At 42.7% G+C, this 13,073-nt stretch overlaps 1 protein-coding gene across 2 annotated transcripts in view; it reads left to right on the plus strand.

Moving 5' to 3' along the window:
• The window catches only part of LOC101641369 (membrane-spanning 4-domains subfamily A member 6A), a 19,541-nt gene extending 15,088 nt beyond the window's left edge, over positions 1–4,453 (plus strand). For both annotated transcript variants that reach the window (XM_045297082.1, XM_004715024.2), the window contains exons 6-7: positions 2,025–2,126; positions 4,196–4,453. In XM_045297082.1, the coding sequence (XP_045153017.1) occupies positions 2,025–2,126; positions 4,196–4,276 (183 nt within the window). In that variant the 3' untranslated portion in view covers positions 4,277–4,453. The remainder of the gene's footprint in view (positions 1–2,024; positions 2,127–4,195) is intronic.
• The last annotated feature ends 8,620 nt before the right edge of the window (positions 4,454–13,073 follow it).

A 13,073-nucleotide genomic window follows, 5' to 3' on the forward strand; every position in this document is an offset into this window, starting at 1 on the left:
TCAGGCCAGAGCGAGCAGCAGGTGGCAGCTTGTCCTGGCGGTGGCACAAGCTCTCTGATTAAAAGAGACCTCAGACTTCCTGTCTGCTCTGGCTGCGCTGCGGCCAACAGCGAGCTGTGTGGTGGTGCCCACCACTGTGGTCCAGGGTCCAGAGTTAAGGTGGCTTTGGGGGCCTTATTATTGGGGAGGTCTTATTCTCGGGGAGGTCTTATTTTTCAGGGAGGTCTTATTGGGGGGGGTGTCTTATATTTCAGCAAGAGGCAAACCTGTAAGTAGGTCTTATTTTCAGGGGATGTCTTACTTTCTGAGAAACACAGTAGTACTGAAGAATGCAGAGGTTTGACAATGAGGGCTATTCTTTCTTGTGTTTGCAGTGATGATAAGAATTTATCAGGTGAGGAGGGAACACCTTTTTTTCCTTCATTTTAATTTTCAGAGGTGGACTTAAATATATATATATATATATATATATCAGATAAGAATCACAAGTTTACATGGGGATGTGAACTGATAGTGTTTGGAAGGAAATGAAAACAATGAATGAAGAAGAGAATAGAAGAAGGTAAACCACAAAGTTTCACTAAAAGGAATAATATGTCTTTAGTTGAAATATTAAGGGGCAGATTTATGGTCAACAACACATTGAGAAAAGAAAGAACAACACAAAGACGTGGACCATTGACTTTATATAACCATAAATGTGAGATAAACTGAGGTTTCTTTTGGATGATGGCTAGATAGAATGCTCTGGGTGACACTCACGCTTCCACCTTACTCCTGGTTGGTTGGCCCAGGTGCTTTTCCAGGAATTCATGAGGTTAGAAAGAGAGAAGGCATTTGCATATGTGTTGATAGTAACTGGTGTAAAGCAGCACCACTTAGTAATTGTTATAAAGGTTGAGTAGTGGGTGGGAGTGAGTCTGGAGAGGAGTTCAGAAGGGGGATTTTGTGGGGAGCCCTTGGTGGTACTGTGGATGGGTGTTGGGCTGCGAACCACAAAATCAGCAGCTAAAACCCCACCAGCTTCTCTAAGAGAGGAAGATGAGGCTATTTCTTCCTGTAAAGACTTGAGGTTTCAGAAATTGAACTCGATAGCAGTGTATTATGTTTGGTTTGTGGAGTGGATAAGTGAGGATTCAAGAGGGGTTAATTGTACATTGTCAATAAAAGAGATTCTATTGAGCTTGTTTACAGGGACATTGTTTAGCTAGTATGGGTAACTTACATCCCTTCTTTGCCTGTGTGTACATAATTTAGAGGTTTGTGCAATCAATCAAACCCATATTCTATCAGGTGGCCAGTTCTACATCATAAAAGATGCTCTAGGAGAGAAATAGTAGGACTTCAGCTCTTGATACAGGACTTTTGTGGGTTGGTTAGTTGTTCTGGGTTGTTAGGAAATTTTTCACCTTTTTACTTTGATTATTCTTTCTCACTCTCCTAAATTAAGAAAGGTACAGAAAACTTAAGGACATGCACAGTCTAATCTTCATGGGACTCATCACAAATCTCTGAGAAGGAAACGTTCTTGTAAACATTTGACAAACGAGGGCACAGAAGCAAGAAAATGATAGACTTGCCCAGACTCAGAAAGCCATTTGAAGTGGTAATGGCGAGGCTAGACTGAAAGCCAGCGCTCCTCAGTTCCGAGGAGTCCTGAGGAGTAGATTAATTATGCTCCTAAGTAGCAATATGATCAAAACCAGGTTTGTCTCAGAGAAGTCAGACAATAAATAGTAGGTCAATTGATTCAACTGTGGGCAAGATGAATGTATGAAGTCGATTAATTGATTCAATTAATGTCAAGCCACGAATGTATAAAGTGGGTTGACTTAATTACTCTTCAGAGGAGACCCTTCTTCTCAGTGAGCAAACTGCTCATTCAACGGAGACAATAGCTAGGTTTACAGTGAGCAGCATTCTCTTCGTGATGATGCCCTCATGGAAAAGGCACCCTTTGTCTCTGCAATCTCCCGCCAACAAGACCCTCAGGGTTGACTGACCTTTGATTGCCTGCATTTCAGGGACTGTTGATTCTGATGCTGGTGTTCACTGTGCTGGAGTTCTCTCTTGGTGCGCTTGCTACTGTGCTTTGGTGGAAACAGACACGCTCTGATTTCTCAGGGGTGAGTATGCCGGCTGGCCTCACGGAGTTTTGCCTGGTGCACCTTAACAGCTGTGCTGTGTTGACCTATGTCAACAAGCATTGCAGAAGGAACAGGCGGGACAGTTGCTTGGTGATCAAATACACATGGTATCATGGAAGGAGGTAAGTAAGCAGGGCAGAGGGTAGTTGAGTGGCGAACCAGCAGAGTTGAATCAGAGCAATCACTTAGTCCAATTCTCCCATTCTGCAAATAAAGAAACTGGTTTGGGAAGCCAAGACTTGACCAGCATGATGTCATGATTTCTGCCTGTGTTTGAGTCACAGGAACTTGGGTTGTCACCTTTCCACCACAGCCACAAGTCTCTGGAATAGCCTTGACTAGTAAAGGGCATTTGCATCTGTGATTCAGTAAGTGGCCTGTAAGAAGCTCTGCTGATGCGATGGTTAACCACTCTATAGTTAACCAACCACCAGAGACGCTGTGGGAGAAAAGACTTGTCAATCAGCTCCTGGATAGGCCATAGCCTAGGAAACACTGTGGGGGAAGTTCTACTCTCTCTCAGAGGGTTGTTATGAGTCAGTGTTGACTGATAGTACACAGTAACCTCAGGGCCCTGTGCTCCCAATTTTCATTCCTTGGCATCTTAAAATTATATTGTTTTTTCCTATATATATTTTCCTAAATATATATATTTTCCTAAATATATATATTTTCCTAAAATATATATTTCCTAAAATATATAAAGTAAAATATATACATTTTATATATAAAAAATATAAAGACATATTGCTGAATGAAATCCCATGTAATATCGTCTTACTACAACCAAGCACTTGATGTGTTAGGCAGGATTCTCTACAGAAACAAAACCAGGACACTTAATATATATATATATTCTCTCTCTCTCTCTCCATATATGTATATAGGAATATAACAGCTAATTAGTCCGCACAGAACTACAGAGGGCTCAGTTCAACTCACATCTGTGGAACAGTTAATATACTGGAAGTTCCTCAAATCATGAGGGCTTCTGGGTCCAAGATCAAAGAAGCAGACACCTGAGTCCACCCTTGGGCATTGCAGGCAGAAAACAGCAGGGCAGGTCACCATCAGTTGGCAGCTCAGGAGCTTAGCAAAGCAGGCCCAGATGGGATATTGAACTCAAGCAATGCCAGACAACAGGATCCACCAGCCTCAAGCTCAAGCGATGTATATACCAGCAGCATGGTGAAGCAGGTCTCGGAGGAATCTTAAGCTCTAGCGACATAATCCAGGGTTGGCTGTGCCACAGGTAGTGTAGCTCACAAGTTGAGGCAGAAAACTAGCTAAAGCAGCCACACACTGGACCTATCACTAGAAAGCAAGAAAGAGGGGCAGGCCTTACTGAACCATGTATCTCTTTGCCCTCTAATCAAACTCCAACCTTATTAATCCCACATGTTCTTATTGGTCAGGTTGGCACAATAAACCTATATATTATACTAGAGTAACTGGATCAAATTACTTTATCCAAATCTAATGAACACTAGACTGAAAATTAGCAATTACAAAAAAATCCCTGGGTCATGAATGACCACAATGTTATGTTCATTTGCCCTTATTTGAAAAGATTGAACCAATCCCTGCTTGTAACACATCCATCAACACAATCACCTCCCCTTGGTACTGTGTGCACAGCTTTTAAATCACTCTTTGAAATTAAAAATCAAATAAATCAAGTATACTGTGAGAAGTCAAATTCTACTCAGCAAGTCTACAGGAGAGAGTAGAACAGCTCCTGAGGATTTCTGAGAGTGTAAATCTTTATAGGAGCAGACAGGTCCCAATGGAGCATGTGATGGGTCTTAATTAGAACCATAAGCACCAGTTCTCACTTATCTGCAAATTTGACTTAAAGACCTACTAAAGACAGATCTCATTTGGAATTAGGGACTGTCAGTATTTGAACTGCTTAGTAATGTGCATTATTAGTCTTGAATCACTAAGAGTTTTGTATACAAAGTTTGTAGGAAGTGGTATAAAAAGAAATATATATTAAATTTAATCCGACTGAGGTCTGAAAAATTACTATATTTTATTCTTTCTAGGGCGTGCTTTTCCTGCCTCGGAGTGCCAAGAAAAACTCCAACGTTGTTAATTCTGGATATGAAGAACTATTGAGACCTTAAGGGGGGAAAAAAACCAGGAAAATATTTGGCACAAACTGAAATTTCATGATAATATGAAAAATCCCACCATTGTAAGAAAGCAAAGTTTGAGTCTCCTGAAATGTAGGCACCTTTATTTGTAATAACCATTAAACAAAGAAACCACTCATTTCCTTGTCATTAAATATATGTGTTCCATAGGGGTCTCTTAATTTTCCTATTGTTTGCTTCACCAAAAGTTCATAGCTGTCAATTATCATTTATTAGGCTAGCCAAGAAGGAACCTTGGTGCTTCTGTAGTTTAATGCACAGCAGCTATCTGAAAAGATGGTGATATGAATGCAGTTAGATGGACCTTTGGTGGCCCTGTGAGGTCCATTGGTTCAAACTGGAAAGAGATGAGGCTGTCAGCTCCTGTAAAGATTTAGTCTCATAAACTCTATGGGACAATTTTGCTCTGCCATACAGTGTAACTATGAGTTGGAATTGATTCAATAGAAATAGATTTGGGGACAAAAAAACTAGTGATCTTCCAGATGTGTTAAGAATGGCAGATTGTCCATGGTCTGGGAAAAGATGGTGTTTGGGAGCAACAGTCTCAGAAAAGATGGCTTGAAGGAGGGCTAAAAAGGAACTGACACATTATCCTAAAGACTTTGGGTGCCATGGTGTACTATGGTAAACATCCTGAGCTGGCAGGTAATGCATTCAGATGTGAACTTTAGGGGAGTAATCGTTGATAGTGTTAAATTTGGATTGAATTAGAGGAGAAATCAGAAGAGTTAGGAGGCAATGGGGGAGCATAATAAAGACCATGGCCTTTCTACTCAAGTACTCCCTTCAATGCAAGAGCACTTTGTTCTAATAACCTTGCATTCCAGGATGCTCACCTTCCCAAGATGATCGACGAAGACAAAATAGGTGCATAGCAAATGTAGTGAAGAAAGCTGATGGTGCTCAGCTATCAAAAGATATAGATCTGGTGTTTTAAAGGCTTGAAGACAAGCAAGCAGCCATCTAGCTAAGAAGCAACAAAGTCCACATGAAAAAACCATACTGGCCTGTGTGATCATGCGGAAACGATGGGATCAGGTTTCAGGCATCAAACACCCTGAACAAAAAAATCATATCAATGTGAATGAGGGGAAGTGGGGAGTGGAGACTCAAAGCCCATCTGTAAGCAATTGGACATCCCCTTATAGCAGGGTCACAAGAAAGAGAGGAGCAAATAAAGGTGCAGTATAGCACCAATGAAACATACAACTTTTCTCTAGTTTTTTAATGCTTCCCTCCCCCACCACTATCATGACCCCAACTCTACCTTACAAATCTGGCTAGACCAGAGCATGTACATGGGTACAGATAAGAGCTAGAAATACAGGGAATCCAGGACAGATAAACCCCTCAGGACTGATATTGAGAGTAAGGATACCAGGAGAGTAATGGAAGGTGGAGGAGAAGAGGGAAGCCAATCACAATGCTCTACATATAAACCCCTCCCTGGGGAGCAGACAATAAAAAAATGGGTGAAAGGAGACATCGGTCAGTGTAAGAGATGAAAAAATAATAACAATTTATAAATTATAAATGGTTCCTGAGGGAGGGAAGGTGGGGGAGGGAGAGGGGGAAAATGAGCTGATACCAAGGGTTCAAGTAGAAAGAAAATGTTTTGAAAATGATGACGGCAGCAGACATACAAATGTGCTTGATACAATGTATGTATGTATGTATTGTGATAAGCCCCCAATAAACTGATTTTTTTTTAAAAAAAGACCATGCTCTTTATAGTGAAATCATCATCTCTGATAAGGATCCTCCTCATGATACAGATGGAGCCTTGGTGGTGTAGTGGTTATGCAATCCGCATGGTTGGCAGTTCACAACCACCAGCAGCTTCTCGGGAGAAAGACTGGGCTTTCTACTTCTGGAGACAGTTAAATTTTGGAAACCCACAGGGCATCACCAGGAGTCAACATTGACTCCATGGCAGTCAGTGATGATAAAGAGATTAATCCAATTTGCACTTTCCCACTTCTCCATTATCTCTGACACCGGCCTCCCTACCTCCTCCTTCTCTGCTATCGTGGCTCACAGTGTTCAAGGACTATTCTTAAGGTTATGTGATTTATATAGCCTAAAGAATACAAATTAGGCGTGAAAGGATATCAGTATTGGGAAGAGACCCATGGACACTGTTTGAAAAGGTTTCGGAAGGTAAACTTCCATTTTCCTCAAAGAGAAAACACAGAAGCAGGCTCCCCAATAAGCAAGGTAAGCATGGGTTTAGTTGTGTTTACTTATTTATCTGTAACGAACAGTTTCACAGGTGTGGTGAAACCATGTGAAACTGTTCACTACCATTTAGTAAGTAAGCATGAATAATTCACAGTTTCCTGTTTAATAAGTATGTCATCCCTGTCAAGGAGTGTAAATTTGGAAAGCTGCTTGGATTCTGGAGAAAGATGTAGTGTTGGGAGAGAGACAGGTGCCGGCCAAGCCTAGAAGCAGTATATTTGATATGCATCCTGGTTCATCTTCCTGCTTCCAGTTCATCAGAGGTAAATTATGTCTTGTTCTCAAGGTCCCAATTGTTTTTTTGATGAATCATACTGATTTCTTATTTTCCAACATTCTTTTTGTTTTTGGAAATCTCTGGAACCAGCTCTACAGTCTTGGTGTCTATACCAACATACCTGCCTTCATCTTGATACTTGTATTCCTTTGTTTCTCCCAGACTGAGGAGCTATGGTCCAAACAGGATTTTTGGGAGTCAGGCATTTTCCAGAAGCCCAGGTGACACAGCAGTTAAGTGCTTGATTGTGAAATGAAAGGTTGGTGGCTTGAACCCACCTGGTTCCCAGGAGAAAGCCCTGGTGAACATCTGTGAAGACTGTAGCCTAGAAAACCCTATGGGGCAGGTCTGCTCTGTCACACCAGGTCTCACAATAACAACAGGACATTTGTCACTGAGAGTTCTGGTTTCCACCTGAGGTGTTAGTGGGATTATGATGAGTGCAAGGCTTCCTGAATCATCCAATAGTTTGCCTGTAGATTTAGAATCTTTCAATATTGCACTTAGAGTCTTGAATTTTTCTTCATTTTTTTCAGTTTAAGACAGGTTGAGTGTGTTCTTCCTTTTTAATTTTCTAACTCTAGGCCTTTGTACATTTCAAAGTCGAGCCAATTTTGGTAACATGGATGAACAAAGCTCGCAGGACCTTCATTGGCTGATGGGGCATGAATAAAAATGAAAAGAAATAGCTGAGCATATCCATTAATAACAGGAATATGGAATATATGAAATATGAATCTAGGAAGAGTAGAAATTGTCAAAAATACAGTGGAATCCATATTGATCGATATTCTAGGCATGCCTGAGGTGAAATGAACTGGAAATCATGTGTTTTACTATGTCAGGAATGACAGCTTGAAGGGAAATGATGTCACCTTCATCATTAAAAAGAGCAGATCATGATCTATCGTGAAGTGCAAGTCTGCTCCTCCACCTCACTGCCTCATGGTCTCTTTGGCTTTGTCTGGCCTGGCTTCTTTTCCCTCTTCCGTGAGATCTACCCCTCTGGTGCCACTGATCTCGGCCTCTACCACTTTATGCTGGGATCTTAATGTACTTGACTGCTGGTTCTTCTCCTCCGATGGTCCCAGGATTCTCTCTCTGTTTCTTCATTGCCTCTCTTACACCCCAGAGGAATGGCTTTGATAAAAGTGTGGTATTTGTTTTTCAGCAGACCCCCAAAGTGTAGTGATTTAATTCACACCACCAACAAAGGGCAGTGATTTAATTCACACCATCTAATAAGGTGAAAACCCATAATGCATCTCACATTAATATTGTCCTTAGCATAGGGGACAGAATTTATGATACATCACAAAAAATATGATAAATAAAAGAGTCATATTAAAATTTTCACTTCACCACACTTGAATTGAGCCAATTTTCAGCAAAAGATCTCTTAAAAGTGTTGAAGAGTAAATACGTCAGTTTGAGGAGTAAGGTGTGTCTGGACCACGCCATAGGATTTTCAATTGCATCATATTCATGTGAAAATTGGACAGTGAACAATGAAAAGTTGAGTAGAATTAATGCATTTAAATGCTGGTGTTGGTGAAATGTAGAAGCAATGTACTTTTGAAAAATTAATACAATACTAGTCCCAAGAAGGTAGAGGCTGAATACGTCCCAAACACCCAATTTTTCCAGACTGTTGTGTCTCCATCATCTGACACCAGCCATCATGCCTCTCCTTAATATATTTCCTTATGTTCCTGTGTTCTGCAAATCACGGCAACCGCCAGCCAGGACTCACAACGAAAATGGCTCATGTAGTTGTGGGTGCTGCTCTGTCTCAAATCCAAATGCAGACATTCGTCTGGAGGATACTCCTCATTTGGAAGGCTGCAGAAGCTGGTGAAATCAGTACAGAGGATAGGTTGCAGCTCAGGAGCGAAGAACCAGAGGGTCCGGGGAGAAAGGCAAACCAGATGCAGGGTCTGCCAGCTCGCTTGCTGGTAATAGGAGCCCATTCCCTACTTTCGAGGTGTCTCACTTTACACCCCGTAGGATGGGCATTCACTCATAGTTGAATTACAGAATACAATTCGTATCTTGCTCCACCTTCTTTCACAGAGAAAAGTCATTTAGTGGGAATAATAAAAACTGACTACGGGTAGAAGAGCCATAAATTACTGCACTTCCACCCTCTGGCTTTCTAGTCATTGTCTTTGTCCTCCATGAAGAATCCTTTACATGTACAAGCTCAGTGACATTGAAATTATTGCCTAGGCCAACCATTACTATTATCCATTTTCAATCTTTTCTCTCATCCTAATAGAAGTTCACTGTTCTGTGAACTCTGTTCTGTGAGGCAAGGCCTTCTAAGTCTTCTCAGCTGACTACTACATTCACCAATTTTGTTTTATTTCAGTGGCTCCAAAAGTGAATTGTATAGTTTAACAAGCTTGAATGAACTAATTACTACTAGTATGTTTGGTCTTGGGTAACTCAACTTTTTTCTTTTTATTATAAAATACAGATAACGCTGAGATCATTAAGAGAATTGGAAGAAAGTGCTTATTATACTTCATTCATTGATGTTATTAAACTGAAAACAACTCGCTGTCATTGAGTCAATTCTGACTCATAGTGACCTTATAGGACCGGGTAGCATCCACCTGTGGGATTCTGAGACTCTTTACAGAAGGAGAATGCCTCATCTTTCAAACAGATGAGGACCCCATGTGTGCAGAGTAGAAGAGGGGTTTCAAGACTGTGCCTTTGTGAAGTAGGATTACTGGGCTTGTCTTCCAAGGAGGCACTTTGGTTTGAATTACCAACCTCTTGTCTGATAGATGGATTCTCAACCATTTCCATCAGCGTTCTACTTGGTACAATAACGGTTAGTTATACAACTATTCTCAGGGCCATTGTGCTCATGCTAACTCATAGCATGCCATAGGGCAGGGAAGTACTGCCCCTGGGAGTTCCCAGGACTAACTCTTTATGAAAGTAGAAAGCTTTGTCTTTCTTCCAGGGAACTTGCTGGTGGTTTCAAACTATTGACCTCGCAGTTAACAGCCCATCACATAACCACTACAACATCACAGCTCCTAGCAACTATTACTCCTCAATATGTCGTTTGAGATAAAGAACAAAACCAAAAGACAGCATTATGCCTATTCTGCAGAAATGTGCTCTCTGCGAAAGAAATAGGGTTTGACGCAAGGAGACTGAGATTTTAGCTATCTCTCCTAAAAGGGGCACTTCAAGACATAACTAGAACTAACTGATATAAATATTATAGCTTATACGGGTTTCGATCTAAATAGGAGCCCCTGGATGGTGTGAACAGATATGTGCTTGACTCCTAGTTGAAAGCTTAGAGTTAAAATCGACCCAGAGGGGTCTCACAAGACAGATCTGCTTCGGAAAGGTCACAGCTTTGAGGACTCCATGGAGGAGTTTTATTTTGCATTTTACCATCAATTTGGTTTCAACTGATCATGTTAGGCAGCTAGATTAGGGACAGAAGGGGGGTTGTCTATCTGATGCCTGCAAAGGATCACAACAATGGGGTTGGAACTAAATCAGGCCACCATTGGACACCTATGGGAAAATTCAGAACAGGGCATGTGCAAACTAAGCGCCTTAGGGGCAGGTGAAACCCACCTTAGCCACAACCTAGGCCCATGACATCACACAGGTGTGCTTACACGCAGCCAATATATCAGCCAATACTTTCAACCACACCTCTCCAGCCCAAGGGGTTAAATACGCAGGGCACAGGCTGCCACTCCTTTTTTACTCTGCTCTTCCTCCTGCTGGTGGGTGTGCACGCTCTTGCATGCCCACCCAGGGCCTGCTCAGGGTCCACAGCCTCTTGGCCTCCATGGATTCCCCAGTTTCGCATGTGTGGGATTCACAGCCCCCATTCCCGTATTCTTTCCACATGGTTTTTCGTGCCCAGTTGTGAACTCCACAACTTCCGCATGCCTTGAAACACTTTTCAGAAATAGCATGTACATTTTCCTGACCGTAATACCTGAAACCTTCCATTTCCTTCATAAAAACTCACTTGGATTACAAAAGTGCTTCTGACACATGAATTCTTTCAGCACTTTGAGTCAAAGAACTGAGGTTCCCCAGCTAGGAACCTAACGCCGGATAAACTCTCTGGACTCCACCTTTGAGGTCAGCAGCTCAGGACAAACTCTTTGTCCCTGGAACCAGGGGCACAAACTTCTGCCTCGCTCTTTCGGTGCATTTTTCCTTTCAGATGTTACCTCACCACCTTTGAGAAACGAGAAGCTCTGGCAACTGGGTTGGACTTTCTAAGGGCCAGACTTAAACTGTGAGTCTGGAAGTTTGAGACCAGCCTTCATAGGAGGGAGATGGGACCTCCTTCTCTCAGACTCCTCTGGGACCCCTGTAAGATCCAATCCAATCCTCTGCTGCCAGCTGAGACCCAACGCTTACAGCAGTTTGCCTGGGGCCACATATACATGTTATAACATGTGCTCTAAGGAGATGGCTACTAGAACTCTTTGCCCTCCCCCTCCCTCTGAGTGTCTGCCTCCCTGCTCTCCTGTGCAATCCCTGCCACCAGGTTTTGCTACCTGTGCCTTCTAAAGCCTTATTTTCCTATAATGCCGCTGGAAGTTTGCTGCCTGCTGGCCTGCTGGCCCTGCTCTCTGTTCTCCAAAACCCTTCCACTTTCCCTTGCTTTTCTCTATGGGTTGCTGCCTCCCTGGTAACCCCCAAACTGTTACTCTCCCACGCCTTTTAAGTACTGTGATGTTTAAGTTCTATTTAGATTGGTTGGTCTCTCTAAAGGATTCTGGCTTCCCAGGCTTTCTACCCTGAGTTCCCCATTCCGCCATTTTTTCCTCCTGCGTAATAGTTGAACACGTGATGCTCCCCTGACCTTACCAAGATGGCATCTCTTGGTCCAACCACATAGACCCTTCCGGTCTATCCTCCCCTGGCTCCTTCCGATTTTTCAGGCTAGTCCGGTCCAGTTCCCACCCCCTCCATGTTTTTCATCCCCTGGTTCCACTTCTGGTCACTTTCAGAGTTTTGGGGGCTAGGCTCCCATCGTTTTGGTTTTGGTTTTCCCCAGTTACGCCAAACCTATGTCCTCCAGTTACAAATGAGGAGCTTTGTTTGGGTTTTAGTATTTAGTGTCTGATAACAATTGATGTATGGGTTTTAATAAGAGTTGTAAAAGCCCCCAATAAAGTGATCTTTTGATAATAATAAAAAGAGCCTTTTAAGCACCACTGCCTCCTGCCACCAGCCTCTGACCTCATGCCTTGTGCCTCCTGCCTCCGGGCCATTTACATCCCTGGTGCAATCCTGCTGGGTTAATATAGCCAACCATGGACTCCAATTTCCCTAGAGTGACTGCACGCAGATGGTGCCATTAGACAGATCTCTTTCCCCTTTGGAGGTTCTGTTGGGTCACCCTTAGCTAGTGGTCCCCTCCAGGGGTCCTGTTGAGTCACCCTTAGCTGGTGAATCCCCTTTGGAGGTTCCTGTCCTGAATGACCCTCTCCATAGGTCCTGAAATGTCACTCATAACCAGTGGCACCTGAATGTCTTGCTTGCTATCTGGAATGCAGTGGAGGCCCTGCTAGAGTTGGGTCCAGACTCATGTCCAAGGACAGAGGCATCTATTCAAGGCCCTCAGGTTTCTATGTGCTGCAACCTCTGGTTAAAAGTCCTGGGGCACCGGGCACTTTAACCATTTGCTGTGTCGGACAACACTTGTCCTGCATCCTGTCTATTGGACCAGATTTGACCCAAAGACACTAACAAAGTGGAAACTAGAGTTCTGTAACTCCCTCTGACTCCAACGCATTCTTGGTGACGGGGAATGCTGGCCATCATAGCACACTTACTCCCATCCAGGAGCCTAATCATAACAGTAACCATCAGTGTGAACAGAAGAAATGAGAGCGGAAATACTGTGGAATAAATACTATCAGATGAGTTCAGGAAGCTGTGAAACTGCATCTATTTCTGAGCCCTGTAGCTTGTTGATTATCTGCTGAAGATACCATATGCCTTGGTTTATCTCTGCTGCCCATGTGATGCGCCTGAAGTTGGAAAAGAAGAAGCCAGGGTAATACATTCTTTCCTAAGGACAGAACCGTGAGTATCCCTGGTAGGAAACCAGGTAGGCACAGCTCATATTTGGTTTTTCATATTCGGGTAGAATTAGGCAATGATTGTGTGCTTGAGTTAGAGCTGGGTATATGCAAGGTCCTTGGACTGGGAGAATATCTAATCTTGAGAAGTGAG

The sequence above is a fragment of the Echinops telfairi genome, unplaced genomic scaffold, assembly GCF_000313985.2.
Source record: "Echinops telfairi isolate 266 unplaced genomic scaffold, ASM31398v2 ScPeMD7_7416;HRSCAF=8454, whole genome shotgun sequence".
In the NCBI taxonomy this organism is placed as follows: Eukaryota; Metazoa; Chordata; class Mammalia; order Afrosoricida; family Tenrecidae; genus Echinops; species Echinops telfairi.